Consider the following 13,932-nt stretch of genomic DNA (forward strand, 5'->3'; position numbering starts at 1 on the left):
TAATCATGCGATAATCGTAAGGTGTGTGCCCAGCCTTAGAAGAACAGGATTGTATATCCCTGATCTTTATTCAATATGTATTTGTTATTTCTAACAGCTGGAAAGAAATAACATTTTCTTACTGACTACACCTAATTAATGACAAGTAATCAATGATTGGTTGCTATGAGTAACAGCAAATTAGATTATTTTATTGCATACAAACCAATGTGGACTATTGATCTCTGGTATAATATAGAAGCCATAATAGTAGATTCTTTAAATAATAAGAAACACCTTAGAGGACAATTCCATAAAAAGTGGATATTTCATGGAGAATCCATGGGTTGCTTTATATCAGCTGTTTACTTATTATATATCTTGGAGGCTCCATCCATGAGATTTTGGTCAGATTTTGTCTCTTCCTATAAGGGAAAACAAAAGTGCACTTTTGCCCCTGGATTTACAAATTATTTGTTTGCTCTACCCTGCGGAGAATTCACTGGAGGAGCATGACTGTTATTTGGCTTTGAAATTACTTTGCAGCTGGGCCATCTTTGAATTCTGGTGGGGTTTTCTTATCTCTAGCATGGCTGAGAGATATAGAAAGCAAGTTTATAAACCTGTTTTACCATTGCAGTTGGCCTTTGAAGTAGGCCTAGCATCAGATACATTTTTCATGTTAAGCTCATAATGATAAATGGTGTGCAATTGTAACACTTACAAGTATTTATTACCTCTCACAGGGATCACAATGTTCTACCTGACAATATTTTCATCTGTTTCTCTCTCCAGATGGAGGGTGGCCTCTTTGTTCAAGCATTATACAGGGTCAACTTCTATTTCTTGGACTGAGATGCTTCCTCAGAGATGGCACAGCAATACAAATCCCGATGCCTGCACAGATCTTGACTGTGTTGAATAGTCTGACATAAATCAACACCCTGCTGCAGCCTCTTACCTTGTGACTCTCTACTCTAGAAAGTTACAGTGTTGCGGTTTAATCAGTAGGGGGAGGAGTCCGATGAAATACTTCTTCCTGCCAGCAGAAAACTGACAACAACAACTCAGCCTAGTCAAAGTAATTTGACTAGAGCACAATGATTTATTTTTTAATGATAAAAGTTATTTTTTTTTTAATGATACTGTTGCTCTATAATATGACATTGTATATGGGTACTTGAGAAATGACTAGATTGGACAACTGTCATCTCAGGATTGGGAGTCCTGTAGCAGCCCTGCTTGTTAAAGATGTCACCAGCACACCATATTGAAGTGAAGAACACGTCTGCTTATTGACGCTTTACGTCAAAACAAATAGTAACGTTTCAGTGCCACACAGGGTCCCCTTCATCAGGATTGCAAGTGATGTAGCACTCCTGGTCAGCAGTTATTGGAGTATGCTTTAAAGACAGGCAAGTTAGAAAACTTGCCCTTATCATCATTGTTCTCCTATGAGATAAACACGACAAGCAGAATCTGCCAGTACCACTCATCTCATATTCTACATCTTTCCAATCACAGGAACATTCTGCTAGTAGAAATCTCTTGTTCAAGGACCTGCTGGGCAATCACAGGCCCCAAAGTCGGTCAGATTCTGAAAACACATCCAATGACCCTCATGGGTTTTTGCATGGTTTTAGACTAGAATTTGCCAATTCAGACTAAAATGGTCCAAGCAGCACTTTGTTGTTTTTTTAAAGTGCTGTTTTGACCATTTTAGTGCTGAGAAACTAATAAGCAGAACAATATATATCTAGCTAATGTGAAAATGGCATACTGTCTTCCCTCACTTTATATACCTGCATACTTACCTGCCTGCTTAGGTTTTGTATACTCTGATTTTGCTGTTGCCCTAAACCTGGTTCAAAAGTCACGCTCATCAAAAACAAACAAATAATGATGTATTAACCCAGAGCTAGATACATGTTGTCTCCAGCTACTACTGTGCCTTCATTTATTAAAATGTTTGAAATTAGACTTGTCTGTACTGGCTCAAAGCAACTAACCAGATTCAAACTTTCACTCTCCAGTTGTTTTCAAGCACATATTTGAATCTGTTGGATGCCCATGGGGCTAGATAAACTATATCTATTCTAGAAACGTGGTTTATTGAGGGCAATTACATTTCTATTGTATTAGATGTATGGATTGAGCTCCCATAGGGATCTCAATTCATTAACCTCACACGCATCTTATGCATTTGCTTTCCCACTGGCTTTATACTACGTACACCTTAACTGAACTCTTATCATCTAAGCATATAAGCATTCCTTGTAATTATCTCATAATGTTCTAATTCCCTAAAGATGTGGGCAGATTTATACACATTAGATGACAGCAAGGAATACAGATGGACACATGAGGACTACAGAATCCCAGGGCTGAAACTGGCGTGGTAAAACACTAAATATGTTTGATGTGTACTTTATATATTCTCTCTATACGGTAACATGAAACAGAATGGCCATTATCTTGTTATTGCATTTACACACTGACAATCTTCCTAAACTGGATAAATACATCTTTAACTATTTTGCTGTATTTTTTTTATACTGCGGATATAGTGGCAGGATAAATGACCGAATTTGACTCTTTATGGCTAACTGCAGTTAAACTTATATAGGCAGCACAGTGACTTAGTGGTTAGCACTTCTGCCTTGCAGCACTGGGGTCCCTAGTTTAGGACACTATCTGCAAGGAGTTTTTATGTTCTTCCAATGCTTGTATGTGTTTCTTCTGGATATTCCAGTTTCCTCCCAAACTCCAAAGACATGCTGGAAGGTAAATCGGCCCTGTATGTGTGTGTAATATAGGGACCATATATATAGGGACCCTTGAGGGCAGGGACTGATGTGAATGTGTAGCATGTAAAGCGCTGCATTAGTTGTCAGCTCTATATAAATAACTGTAATAAATAATGTTCGCCTGGTGCCAGCTGTAAAAATACAATAGCTTGGCAGGAGAGACTTTTGCTATAAGTGTATGGTCAGCATTACACTCACGTGCCCCAGCAAAATATATTTCACTAGATTGCAGAGCTTGGAAAAGCCTTCCAATTGGGCCAAAGGATGCAAAGAACAGGTGCAGTTACATTTTATTGAGCCCATAGACACAACAGGAAAGTTGGTTATGTAGGCAATATCAGACCATTCCCTGGCACTTCTGATGTCAAAAAGCTCCATATACAGGAACATTTAACTCAACCATGCATGACTGCTAGAATATTGGGTCAGTTGTGACAGCTTACAATATAAGTGAAAAAATGCAGAGTGGGCTGTATTGCTCCAGGAACAATTGGGTTAGGCTACTGTCATCTCATGTCCATAGGCATTCAAAGGACTTTATCAAACAATATGATATTTCTCATCTGCTTCATTTTGCATTCTGAAAGCTGAATGAAACTATGCCAATTTTTTTCCCCCAATGCTTCTGTAAGGACTTACCTTAAGCGATGCCTCTTCATCCGAACATCTTCTTAGTTCCAGTAATTTTCAGCAGTCCCCTCAGCGCTGGTGCTGCTCTCTGATCCAGTGCAGACTCCTATGTCTTCCTGTGTCCCACAGAGTCTGTCCTGCGTGCAATCTCCCGGCTGCACGCATTCACTTTTACTGTGTCTCTCCTCCTCTCCCCACCGATGAGATGGACTGCGCATGCGCCTGCACACACTTAGTCCTGCACGGCCGTTCGGGACGATTTGGCCTGCAGCCAGTAGCAAGCGGTGCAGAGCTAGGTAAGTTATTGTCTATTTGACTATTTTTTTTATTTCTTTAATGTTGTGGCCTATATCTACTGCTTGCTAGCAGTAGATATATGTAAAAAATAGACTTTATTTCTATTTTAAATGCCACGCAAATTACTTGTTTCTACCAATGAGGCTACTTTCTACTGGAGCTGAGAATCCTCACTTAATGCATTGTGTTAAAATGATTATCCAAAGAGATGAAAAGCAAATTGCTGCTTATTTGTTTTGCTTTTCACACATTTATTCAAGTAAAGATAATTGATCAACTCCTTTAGTAAATCAGCATGTTCGGCCGACCCGAAGCCAGCCGAAGCCACCCGATGTACGGCTGATTTTAGCCGATATACGGCTGGAATCAGCCGTACCAGCCTGTAGTGAATAGCCGAACAGCGTTCGGCTCACTTTGCTTCGGGTCGGTTAGTCGCTCGGCTGCCTACAGCAGCTCAGTGAATAGACCCCACTGTATTTTCTAAAGTCCATGCATTTTGCCCTTTTTTTAAATGCAGTTGCACCAGAATGCAAAACAATGTGACACTGCACATGAAGGCTTTTTACAAAATCTGTGGAACATGCCATGAAAATTCAGCATGGCTAAAGATGATGATAGTATTCTAGATACAAAAGTGGTCCCTGGTGACTGAAGTAAATGGGAAAAATCAGTTTAAATAGTTTTCTAGCTGATTGCAAAGTGATTTTCTGCAAATGGCTATTTTCCAGAAATGTTTTAAATGCCAAAATTTGTTTAAACTACAAAGCAATTAGACTCTACAAGATATCTTCTACTAATCAAAGTTATAACAACTGCAAATCAAGACTGATCAGCCCCCAACTTGAATGAGCTCCAATAACTAAGTCCTAAATGATAACTTACTAGTGTTCATTCACCTACATTTGAAAAATACATTTGTTAAACCTTCTGAATATCCCATTTCTCCTTGTCATTTATCTCAGTATCACCTACCATCATTTTCAGAGACTGATTTGCTCACCAATGGTTGTGCTGTTATTACTGTTCAACTGCAAAGTGACATAGATACTAGACAGGGATTCATTACTGAAACACCTTACTACCAGCTGAGAATTGGAGTCTATAAATATGTTTTTAAGTCTAGACCTAGATTAAAGTGTTGAAGAATTTTTCCAAAATGACTTAGAATGCTTACTGAAGCTGTTTTGATGTATATGGTCCACACAGCTTGTCCTGTGATTAAGTCTTTATCCACACTCCTTATTTCTCAGCTCATACAGGGTTAATATCTCTAGTCCATTGTACTCGGTGATGTATGATACATATTGCTTTCCTGGGCTATATTATCGCCAGCACTCTTAACAGTGTGTTTGCAATGTCAATCAGCAGATTCATTTATCAAGAATGTTTAGAAAACATAACATATTTGCAGAGCAAACCCTATAAACTGGCTTAGCTATAGGAGACGATCCATTTGCCTTCTAGTAGTGTGATGTGTATTTGTGATTTATGTACATAGCCATTACAACACATATTCATCAAACGCCTAGCACCTCTGATTGCTAGCATGGCATCACAAGTGCTGCACAATCTCTCCCTCTCGTGTATAGCCAAATAAATAAATATTCCGGGCAAAGAGCAAAGCAGATGTGCAAAACGAAGTAACCCCTAGCTATGTATTACATTTTACGGATGTCAGATAACTAATAGATACATTCGGGATTTTTTTTCCTGATCTACGTCACTTTAATGAATAAGCCACCCAGCATGTCAATACCTCAGCCATATCATTTCAGAGAGGAGCTCCTTAAAACTTAAACATGCAATAGCATGAACTCGCTAACCATACACAACGCAGAACAGAGTTACAAAGATAGTATCTATAATAGTGACTTGTAGTACAAAACCTGTTTTTTGCTTTTATTATTTACTTAAGCTACTATTTCATCTGCCTTTATATATCTGTAATAAAATAAATCAAGGCAACTGGACTTGCTGTGTTGTTCTTGAAAAATAATTCAAGAACAACACAGCAAGTCCATTTGATTTGATTTATTTTTTTACAGATATACCATGACCTGGATAAATGAGAACCTTCCCAGACATACCTGCCTTTATATACTTTCAAGAACGTTGGCTAAATAAATGCCCCAAGCAGCTAAAAAAATCATATATATATATCCTATAAAATAGGACAGGTTATTATAAATGTTAAAAATTGTATTTGCTACTAATTGTAGGTGTAATAGTGTAATATGTATACCTGACAGGTGTATAATACATCTAGCCTGCTGCAGTGTAGAAGTGTTACCATTGAGGAATAGCAGATATAGCAAAATGTAACAACATGTCATCTATTTGTAACACTATCATCTATATAAACTATGCATGCAAAAGGCAACCGTTTTTTTTTTTTCTCTTTAGCTCAAGTCCTTGTTATGAATGATATGTTAAGATGTTTCTGCAGATCTGCAAAATGCCTTTTTAGAAATAGTACTACTGGCACAAGGCAATGCCAACAATTTCTTTTCAGTTAGGGTCATTCTAATAACGTCCAGTAAAGGCGAGAGACACAACTGAATACCCAACACAGCCCATCTCTGCCTTCTCTCATTTGTGTGATCTGGACACGACCAAGCATTGTGCGCTGAGGACAATGCAACACCACATCTAAAAATACAGATCTCCACACATTAATGCAGCAGGGTCAGCACTTTGCTAACCCCTTTGTGTCTACATGTTCGTCTTAATGTAAATGAGAGCGGACACATCATCATAAGATTTACAGTCAAGGGGATCAGATGTTGCATCACATATCTGAAAACGTGCTAACAAGAGAGCCTGTAGCGAAAATGGGCACTGTCACCAAGAAAAGCACTTGTCTCCCCTCTTGGTTAATAAATAGATTGCAGAGTTTAACTGCTGGAATTAAGAAATAAACCATTTTTTTTTTTTTACTTTACCAAGCAGGTGGTCTGCAGAAAATAAAGCGATTTATTGTCAAAGCATTCAACATACTCAGATAAACTATACAGTTTAATAAAATCTTTTTTCCCCCTTACTTTGGGGGATAGGGGAAAAAGAAAAAAAATAAGATTGCAATCTGGATTTCACTGGCACAAAATTACACTTTGTTTCGAAAAGAAATACACGTTGATGACAGTCTGTCTCAAGTCCATACGGTTGTGTGATATGGGTCATGCATTGCCTTGATCATTGATTGCAACGTCCACAGAATGATCCATACTGATTGGTTAGGTGAGAACAGGCCAGCAGGTAATGCACAGGCTAACTATGCCCCACCCAAATACTGTCCGATAGCTCAAGGTAAACGTAACCCTTAAATACATTAACATCTAAATCATAAGTGCTCCATAATTTAAAGTAGAAAGATATGACAAATGCATCAATATGCTGCAATATATATGACATTTTTTAAAAAAAATGTACTCTTGGAAAGTGAAAATGCGTGCATTCAGATACAGAAAACAGCCCAGCACACTCTATGCAGGATCAAGAAGTCCGTGACCCCGCGTTGTCACTGTGTGTGAGTCTGTAAAAGTTCTAATATAGCAAAGGTGTTCATAAGTTCAGTTGTGAGAGGTCATGTGCCTGGATAGGTGGTGGCGTTCCCTAAAGGACTCGTTGCATATGGGGCACTTGAGTTTCTCCTCTCTCCTCCTCTTCACCAGGGGTTCCATGGCGTACTCCTTTTTGTGGTGGGACCTCATGTGATACACTAGGTCCGAGGTCATCCTGAAAGAAGCGTTGCATTTGGCACACCAGTTTTGAGCTGGCAGGCATAAAGAGGTGAATGAAGGAGGCAATAGGGTAAGCGTAGAAGGCAGCTGCATCTGTAGAGGGGCAGGTGAGCTCTTTGGCCAAAACGTAGTGGCAAAGAGGAAAGGACTTTGCTTTGGCAAGCTTCCTGGAAGTGCGCAGTTCCCATTTAATTCAGGGCTTGACAGCTTGACTGAGAGGGGATCAGTCTGATACAGCCTTGCTGGCCCAACGCTCTCTGGGTGGCAATCCATGCTTACCCCACTAGATACCAGTTTTTGTCCCATCACCTGCAAAGGGGTTACATGGCTGAAGCTGCTCCTGGTGGGTTGAGAAAAAGCACTTTTTCTCTCCTGCTCAGGGTTTGACACCTGGGCGACACTAGTAAATGCACTGCCCATGGGGCTGCCCCCTGACTGATTTTCTGGCCTGGCGTGTAGTCTCTTGTCTTCGCTTTGACTGCTGGCATGGGCAGGAGACACATCTTTACCATCTGTGCTTGGGTTACTCTCTTCAACTCCTCTTGATGCCTTTTTTACTTCTACAAAAGCGCTTCTCTTGGCGTCTCCAGTCTCTGGGCTCGGAGGAGCATATAACTGTCCGCCTTCATCGACATTGAAGTAAGAGTTCCCTCTAAATGGCTGAGGGCTGCACACCAAATCCTCTTTGGAGGAAGGCATTGGCCTGTCCAGAAATCTCCCAGATGGGTCAATCCTCTTGGCTCTGACGTCATCCAGGTGGTCATCATATTTTCTTTTGGTTTTATGGAGACTCTCGGTGGTGTTCTCAGAGTCCTGTCGTAAGAGATTCGATTTGGGCGAAGGAGAAGAACCGAATGACGATGAAGGGCCCCTAAAATTCTCAATTTCCCTGGCCAAGTTATGAAAGTCTGTGGTGGGCTTGTGATTCTCTTTCTGCGGCTGATAAATTGATATTTTGTTGTATTTGGCTGGAGAGATCATGGCGTTTCGAGACTCTAGCTCTCTAGTGTCCTTGCCCGGCTGCTCTGAGTTGGAATCCAACGTGTGGAGTCTCTTGGGACATCGAAATCTCACATGAGCTGCATAGGGGAAATCATACTGAAACCTCTGGTTACACTCCAAACAGGTGGACTGAGATGATCCTGGAAGAAAAAGGAGTTGACAATGAAGGTGCCATGGCAGTATAACACATTATTCAAACAGTAGCGACCTACCTAGAGATACCATACCATCTAAAACTTGGTACCTACTCACACTTTTGGCAATTATCTAAAGAGGTAAGGGGTATGTGTAATGACAGCTAAACAATTTAGGAAGACTTGCTACATTGTTTCATTAAAAAAAAAGCGTATAGGATTCACATGGCACATAAAATTGAGCTTGTTATTATGTTATATTTACAGTAAATTATTATAATATATTTATTTTACATGTTATTTATACGTTTAGGTGTGCTTGGCCATTTGTCACTTAAATATTTCTCTAAAAATAATAAGAGAATGAGAGAGAAAGACAGAAAGGAAAGCAAAAGAGGAGGTTGATTAAGATTTAGGACATTGGGACGTGGACAAATAGAAGAGGAAATAATTGGAAACAAAGCTATTTGGATAATGGAATGAGATTCACAGGTAGGAAAGGAAAGTGACAGACAGCAGAAGATGACAGTACAGACAAAGGGGGTGGATTTAAAGGGTTATTAAAGCGTATTACTGTTTTGCCAGTCACATTATAGAGTTATTGACTTACCCGCAGTTTTTCCTTGGGTCCTGCCAGGGTTCAGAAGAAGCAGATCTATCAGTTCCTTCCCGTACCAAACTAACAGCTCCTCGTCTTTGGAAATCCTGCGAAGGGATCTGTAGAACAGTTGCCCATTTTTGATGTAGGCTTCCAGATTTTGTTCCTCTTTGTTTCTAGCAGACTGAACCAGACGGAGCCACATCAGTCCCTCGGAGGAGCCGTTCGCAGCTGAAGTGTCCACCTGCAGAAAAAGCAAGGATAATGAAGTATAAGAGGGTTAAAAAGTCCCCCATGAGCTCAGCACTAGTCTTAGGGGACCCCAATGCACAGCAGAGCTCTATTATGGACGTAGACCATGAGAATGAATGGAAATCGTCTGCCCAAGCTGAATCACACAGACCTGACATGACAGCCCTCCATATGTTCTATCTGAAATGTTCTCTCACATGAACCAATCTTCCAGATTGTTCTCCAAAGTAGCAGGGAGCTGTTTGTTGCTACGTCTGGAGATAAAATCGGTAAATCTGTGCTTTAAATAATTCGTCAGCAACCTTTCAAACATGAAAGGTTTATGTTTTTTGTGATACATTGCACTTCATGGTTTTAAAAACTCTTTTATCTACTTTAAAAAAAGTAATAAAACCTTTCTTTAGCTTTCGTTCTTATTACCAATTAAAATATCCTATCTGTTCACACCAAAGTAGCCATCCCTACAGTGTAATCTATCTATCTATCTATCTATCTATCTATCTATCTATCTATCTCAGTATTTGTATCTATCTATCTATCTATCTATCTATCTATCTATCTATCTATCTATCTATCTCCCAATGACATCTAACTTTTGGAATGCACGGGTGAACCTGTAAAATACTTTTCGAATGAACATTTGAACAGATGAATGCCATAGTGCCATGAAGACTCTTACCCGGAATATGTAGGGTACTGTCCTCTTATCGGTAGATTTGAGAGCGATAAATGCTATACTGTCATACAGTGAAGTGTGACTCAGCACGCAGGGACCAAAGATTGCATTTTCTGGGATGTCACACGTGGTGTAGACGCTTGTAAATATATCCGTCAGACATTGCTGGACAGCTTTGGCATCCCCATCCCAAATTGCTTTTTGAACGCCAGTGTCTTCCATGACTGACATGTCCTAAAAAAAAAAACCAAACAGACGTACCATAAAAGTATTAGTTCACATATGACGTATGTTCATCTATAGTACATGGCTTTGATCACCTTTACTCACTTTACCTACAACGTATTGATGAATTAATAGGCACCCATAATTATGGAGAACACCAATCAAATGGCAGTGGAGGTTCCAGCTATTGATTCTGCTGCCATCCCGGTAGGAGTTGACAGGCTGATCATGAGCACCCAGGGAAGGAGCTTAGGTGAACGCTCCCCTAGTCCTCACAGGCATGTCTTACAGTCATTTAGAAGCTATCAGTAATCTAGCGTAGTGTGACAGAGGAGCATGGAGAATGGATTTCAAGTGGACTGTCAATGTCACTGATTTCATTTCATCTAACCTTTAGCTCTAGTCTACAAGAGGGAACGTATGTCTACTCATTATCATAATCCAGCTCTTTCCCTTAGAGACTTTAATTAAAAGCAGCAAGCAGAGGTAATTATTATTATTATTATTATTATTATTATTATTTTTTTTACATGGACGCACTTATTTATGGCTGGAGGTGAGTGCCTCAGACCGACATTGCTTATAGGATTTCCCATGCAGCAGGTAACTGTGTCAGCCTTATCTGTGTGTCGTTTTACTTTAATTTCTCCCCACAAATGATATACGCCAATTGGGATGCATTTAGAATCATGCAATCTAGTTTAAAACACTTTAACTCCTAAATTTACTATAAGTTTGATTACCTCCTACAATTTTTATTAAAGTAAATGTACTTCTTAACACACTTGCAGGTATAAGGATTCACTATTCATTTTTCAATTATATCAATGAATAGGAAAAAAAATGATCAAGTTGCTAATGGTTGTGATTATTTATTTTTTAACGGGGTATAAATGAATTTGTGCACTTGATCCTAAAGGAATTTAAAATTGTTTCGGATGGCTGGTTTAGGAGAGGTCAAAGTGCCAGGTACGATCGGTGTAGTTTGCAGAAGGGGTCCCCAGTGCAGACTGGTCGCCTGTGCTCTGTTCCGCTCTGTTTCAGCACCTCAGCACGGGACAGCAGCCTCCAGCGGAGTCACCTCTGACAAGCCTAGCTCCGCTCAATGAAGCTACTGTACAGGCTCAGGTTGTAAGAACAATTGGCCACACAAGGAGGCTACTGCTTGCCCTCTGTCTCTTCTCCCAGCTCAGCTTTGCTGGCTAATGATCTATAAACCCAGCTGCCGGGATCTTCTAAAAGCCACCAGCTGCACGAGTGTCACCAACACATAGATATTCCCTTACAATGGACACACAGTCAACGATCCCAGTTATTGTTTGCCTGGAGATCAAGCACGTTTCTTGGCTTAGCAGCTTTCTCTCCTTTGTACAAATCCTTTGTATAAATAGATGAGAGGGGAAGGATAATGAAAAAAAAGCATGCACTGTCACTTACCACAAATAGTGCCAATGTATAGTCCAAGGAATAGGATATCCAAAAGGGCTATAAGGAGTTGTCCTGTCCCCGTGTCCCCAATGCAGGTCCTATTACTGTAGTATTTCCATGTCAAGAGCAAGACGTGCTTGTGTGTTTCAGTCTTGCTGGATGGCTAGATTGAGAAGCAGATGAATGGGAGGGGGTGGTAAGGAGTAAACATGAGCAGAGAGAGAAAACCGAAAGAAGGGAAAGGGAAAAAAAAGGGGAAGACAAGGAGTTGTGCAGATGGACCCGACGCAGTGACTGACTGGCACACAGACACACACTTTTTGTTTGCTGCACATAATCTGCCCAATGACGCGTGACAGCCCACGTCCCCTCCCTTTAACTCTTTCCAGCCGTGCCAATCCTCTCTCCCCAGCTCCTCCATCGCCTCCAGCTACATCCAGCTACCTGACTTGCTTATGCATTTCTATTAGTGGCTAATGGTCAGTGTTATTATCACTGTCTACATAATATTCCCATAGAGGTGAAGACCCCTTGGATAAGCTGCTTGATGAATTAGTTAGCACCTGCAAAACAATGCACAATAGTAACTCCTCTTTAGAGAACTTTAGAATAACGAAACGCTTAGCTTTACATACTTTCTTTTGCAGTTTGTTCTCTAATTTGGAAATAAATAAGTGCCAAAGAATGTAGGGTCCCAGGCCAAGGAGTGCAAACATCAGCCTGTAAAACATGCACTAATAAATAGTATATCAACAAATATATACTAAAAAAGTAATTGTTTAGAGTATATTAAAAGCAATGTCAAAATGACTGAAAGGACTTGCTGATAAAAAGCTGAAGTTATATTTTATATGGGAAAATTGCAATCTATAGCAAATAATAACTACCATAGCAGGTTGTGAATTATAATGCATTTCAAAATTCTTCCTTCATTTCCATAATTGTGGATTGGAGACTCATTATAGTTACCATTCTCTTGAAACTTTAGCTTCATGGTTCTGGAGTCAGTAAAAGTGGGTTGATGAGGATGTAGGTCAAAAGAAGACTTGATGATTATTTTATAGTGTTTGCTTGGCTTCATATGAACTCGCATCAAGTTTTCTCAAGTGTAATCTTATGTTAATGTATGATCTGCTCTTCCTTTTTTTTCTCTAATGGAAGGAGACCATTAGATTTAAGTGTTCACTATGAAATTAGAAGTCATAGAGTGCTGCCTTTTAGGGTCTAGACTTGCATTGCCCCCCAGACTTCACACGTCTTCCTTATCCTATTATGGCAAATAACACCAAGCTAGACTGGGCCTCTCCTGCAAGATCATAAAGAGGCTATTCTAATAAATTAACTAAGGCCTGGGTAATTGAATTTGATCCTAGAAAAGATTATTGGTGCCACCTAGTCGCTTGTTTCATGTACATCAGAGCAATGTCCTCCATTTTATTATTCTTCCTGGAAAACAGATGAAATAATTATAAGCACAAAATGAATTTGAGATCTGTATCCATAATATAATAGTATATATTTGGTTCTATATAGTCATGCCAAGAACATTGCAATCAAATCAGCTTGCAGATCACCAATATTATGGGTGCATGAGGAATCCTTTCTTATGGGAGTGTGAACAAGGATAGCTGGCTTTACAAAAACTAATATTAATTAAGAGGGACATCACATGAAGGTGGCTAGAATTAAGATTTTATCATAACAACAAGAAAGACCTGATTCTGTTTTATCCTGCAATAAAGGGCAGATCATGTCTCTTGTTATGAGTTTTTTCCAAACCCCAGAAAATGTCTACATTTACAACATACATTTAAAATCTGTAGAGTGGACCAATATCTCTTCACTCAAAGAATGACGATTTGTGGTAAAAGTGTATACAAATTCAGCTCTGTATGTGAAACACGTTCCATATTATCTTGTTACATCATTCTCCAAAGGCTCCTATACAATGTTACTTAATGTTAATTAGACCATTCCTATTTGGAAACTCATGGAAATGCTCTAGTCTACAATTCCCTTGCAAATATGTATAGATCTGTCACATGGACATTACAGCTTTCCCACTTATAGCTAGTGGTGGTGTCAGGAAATGTAAAAGCCTGTGGGTTAGGGACATAATAAAAGGCAATGGTTTAGTCCAATGTGGTTGTAAATGAAGCGCTTA

At 39.6% G+C, this 13,932-nt stretch overlaps 1 protein-coding gene across 1 annotated transcript; it reads right to left on the reverse strand.

The window, feature by feature from the left end:
* Window positions 1–7,035: 7,035 nt before the first annotated feature.
* On the reverse strand, window positions 7,036–12,174 carry PRDM8 (PR/SET domain 8). The gene is made up of 4 exons (XM_018573596.1): window positions 11,778–12,174; window positions 10,119–10,349; window positions 9,200–9,431; window positions 7,036–8,595 (listed from the first exon to the last, which is right to left on the reverse strand). The coding sequence occupies exons 2-4, from the start codon at window positions 10,344–10,346 to the stop codon at window positions 7,283–7,285; spliced, it is 1,773 nt and encodes a 590-aa protein (XP_018429098.1). The 5' UTR covers window positions 10,347–10,349; window positions 11,778–12,174; the 3' UTR covers window positions 7,036–7,282.
* Window positions 12,175–13,932: the final 1,758 nt, after the last annotated feature.

Source organism: Nanorana parkeri, unplaced genomic scaffold, assembly GCF_000935625.1.
Source record: "Nanorana parkeri isolate BGI_ZX_2015 unplaced genomic scaffold, ASM93562v1 scaffold2445, whole genome shotgun sequence".
NCBI classification, from domain to species: Eukaryota; Metazoa; Chordata; class Amphibia; order Anura; family Dicroglossidae; genus Nanorana; species Nanorana parkeri.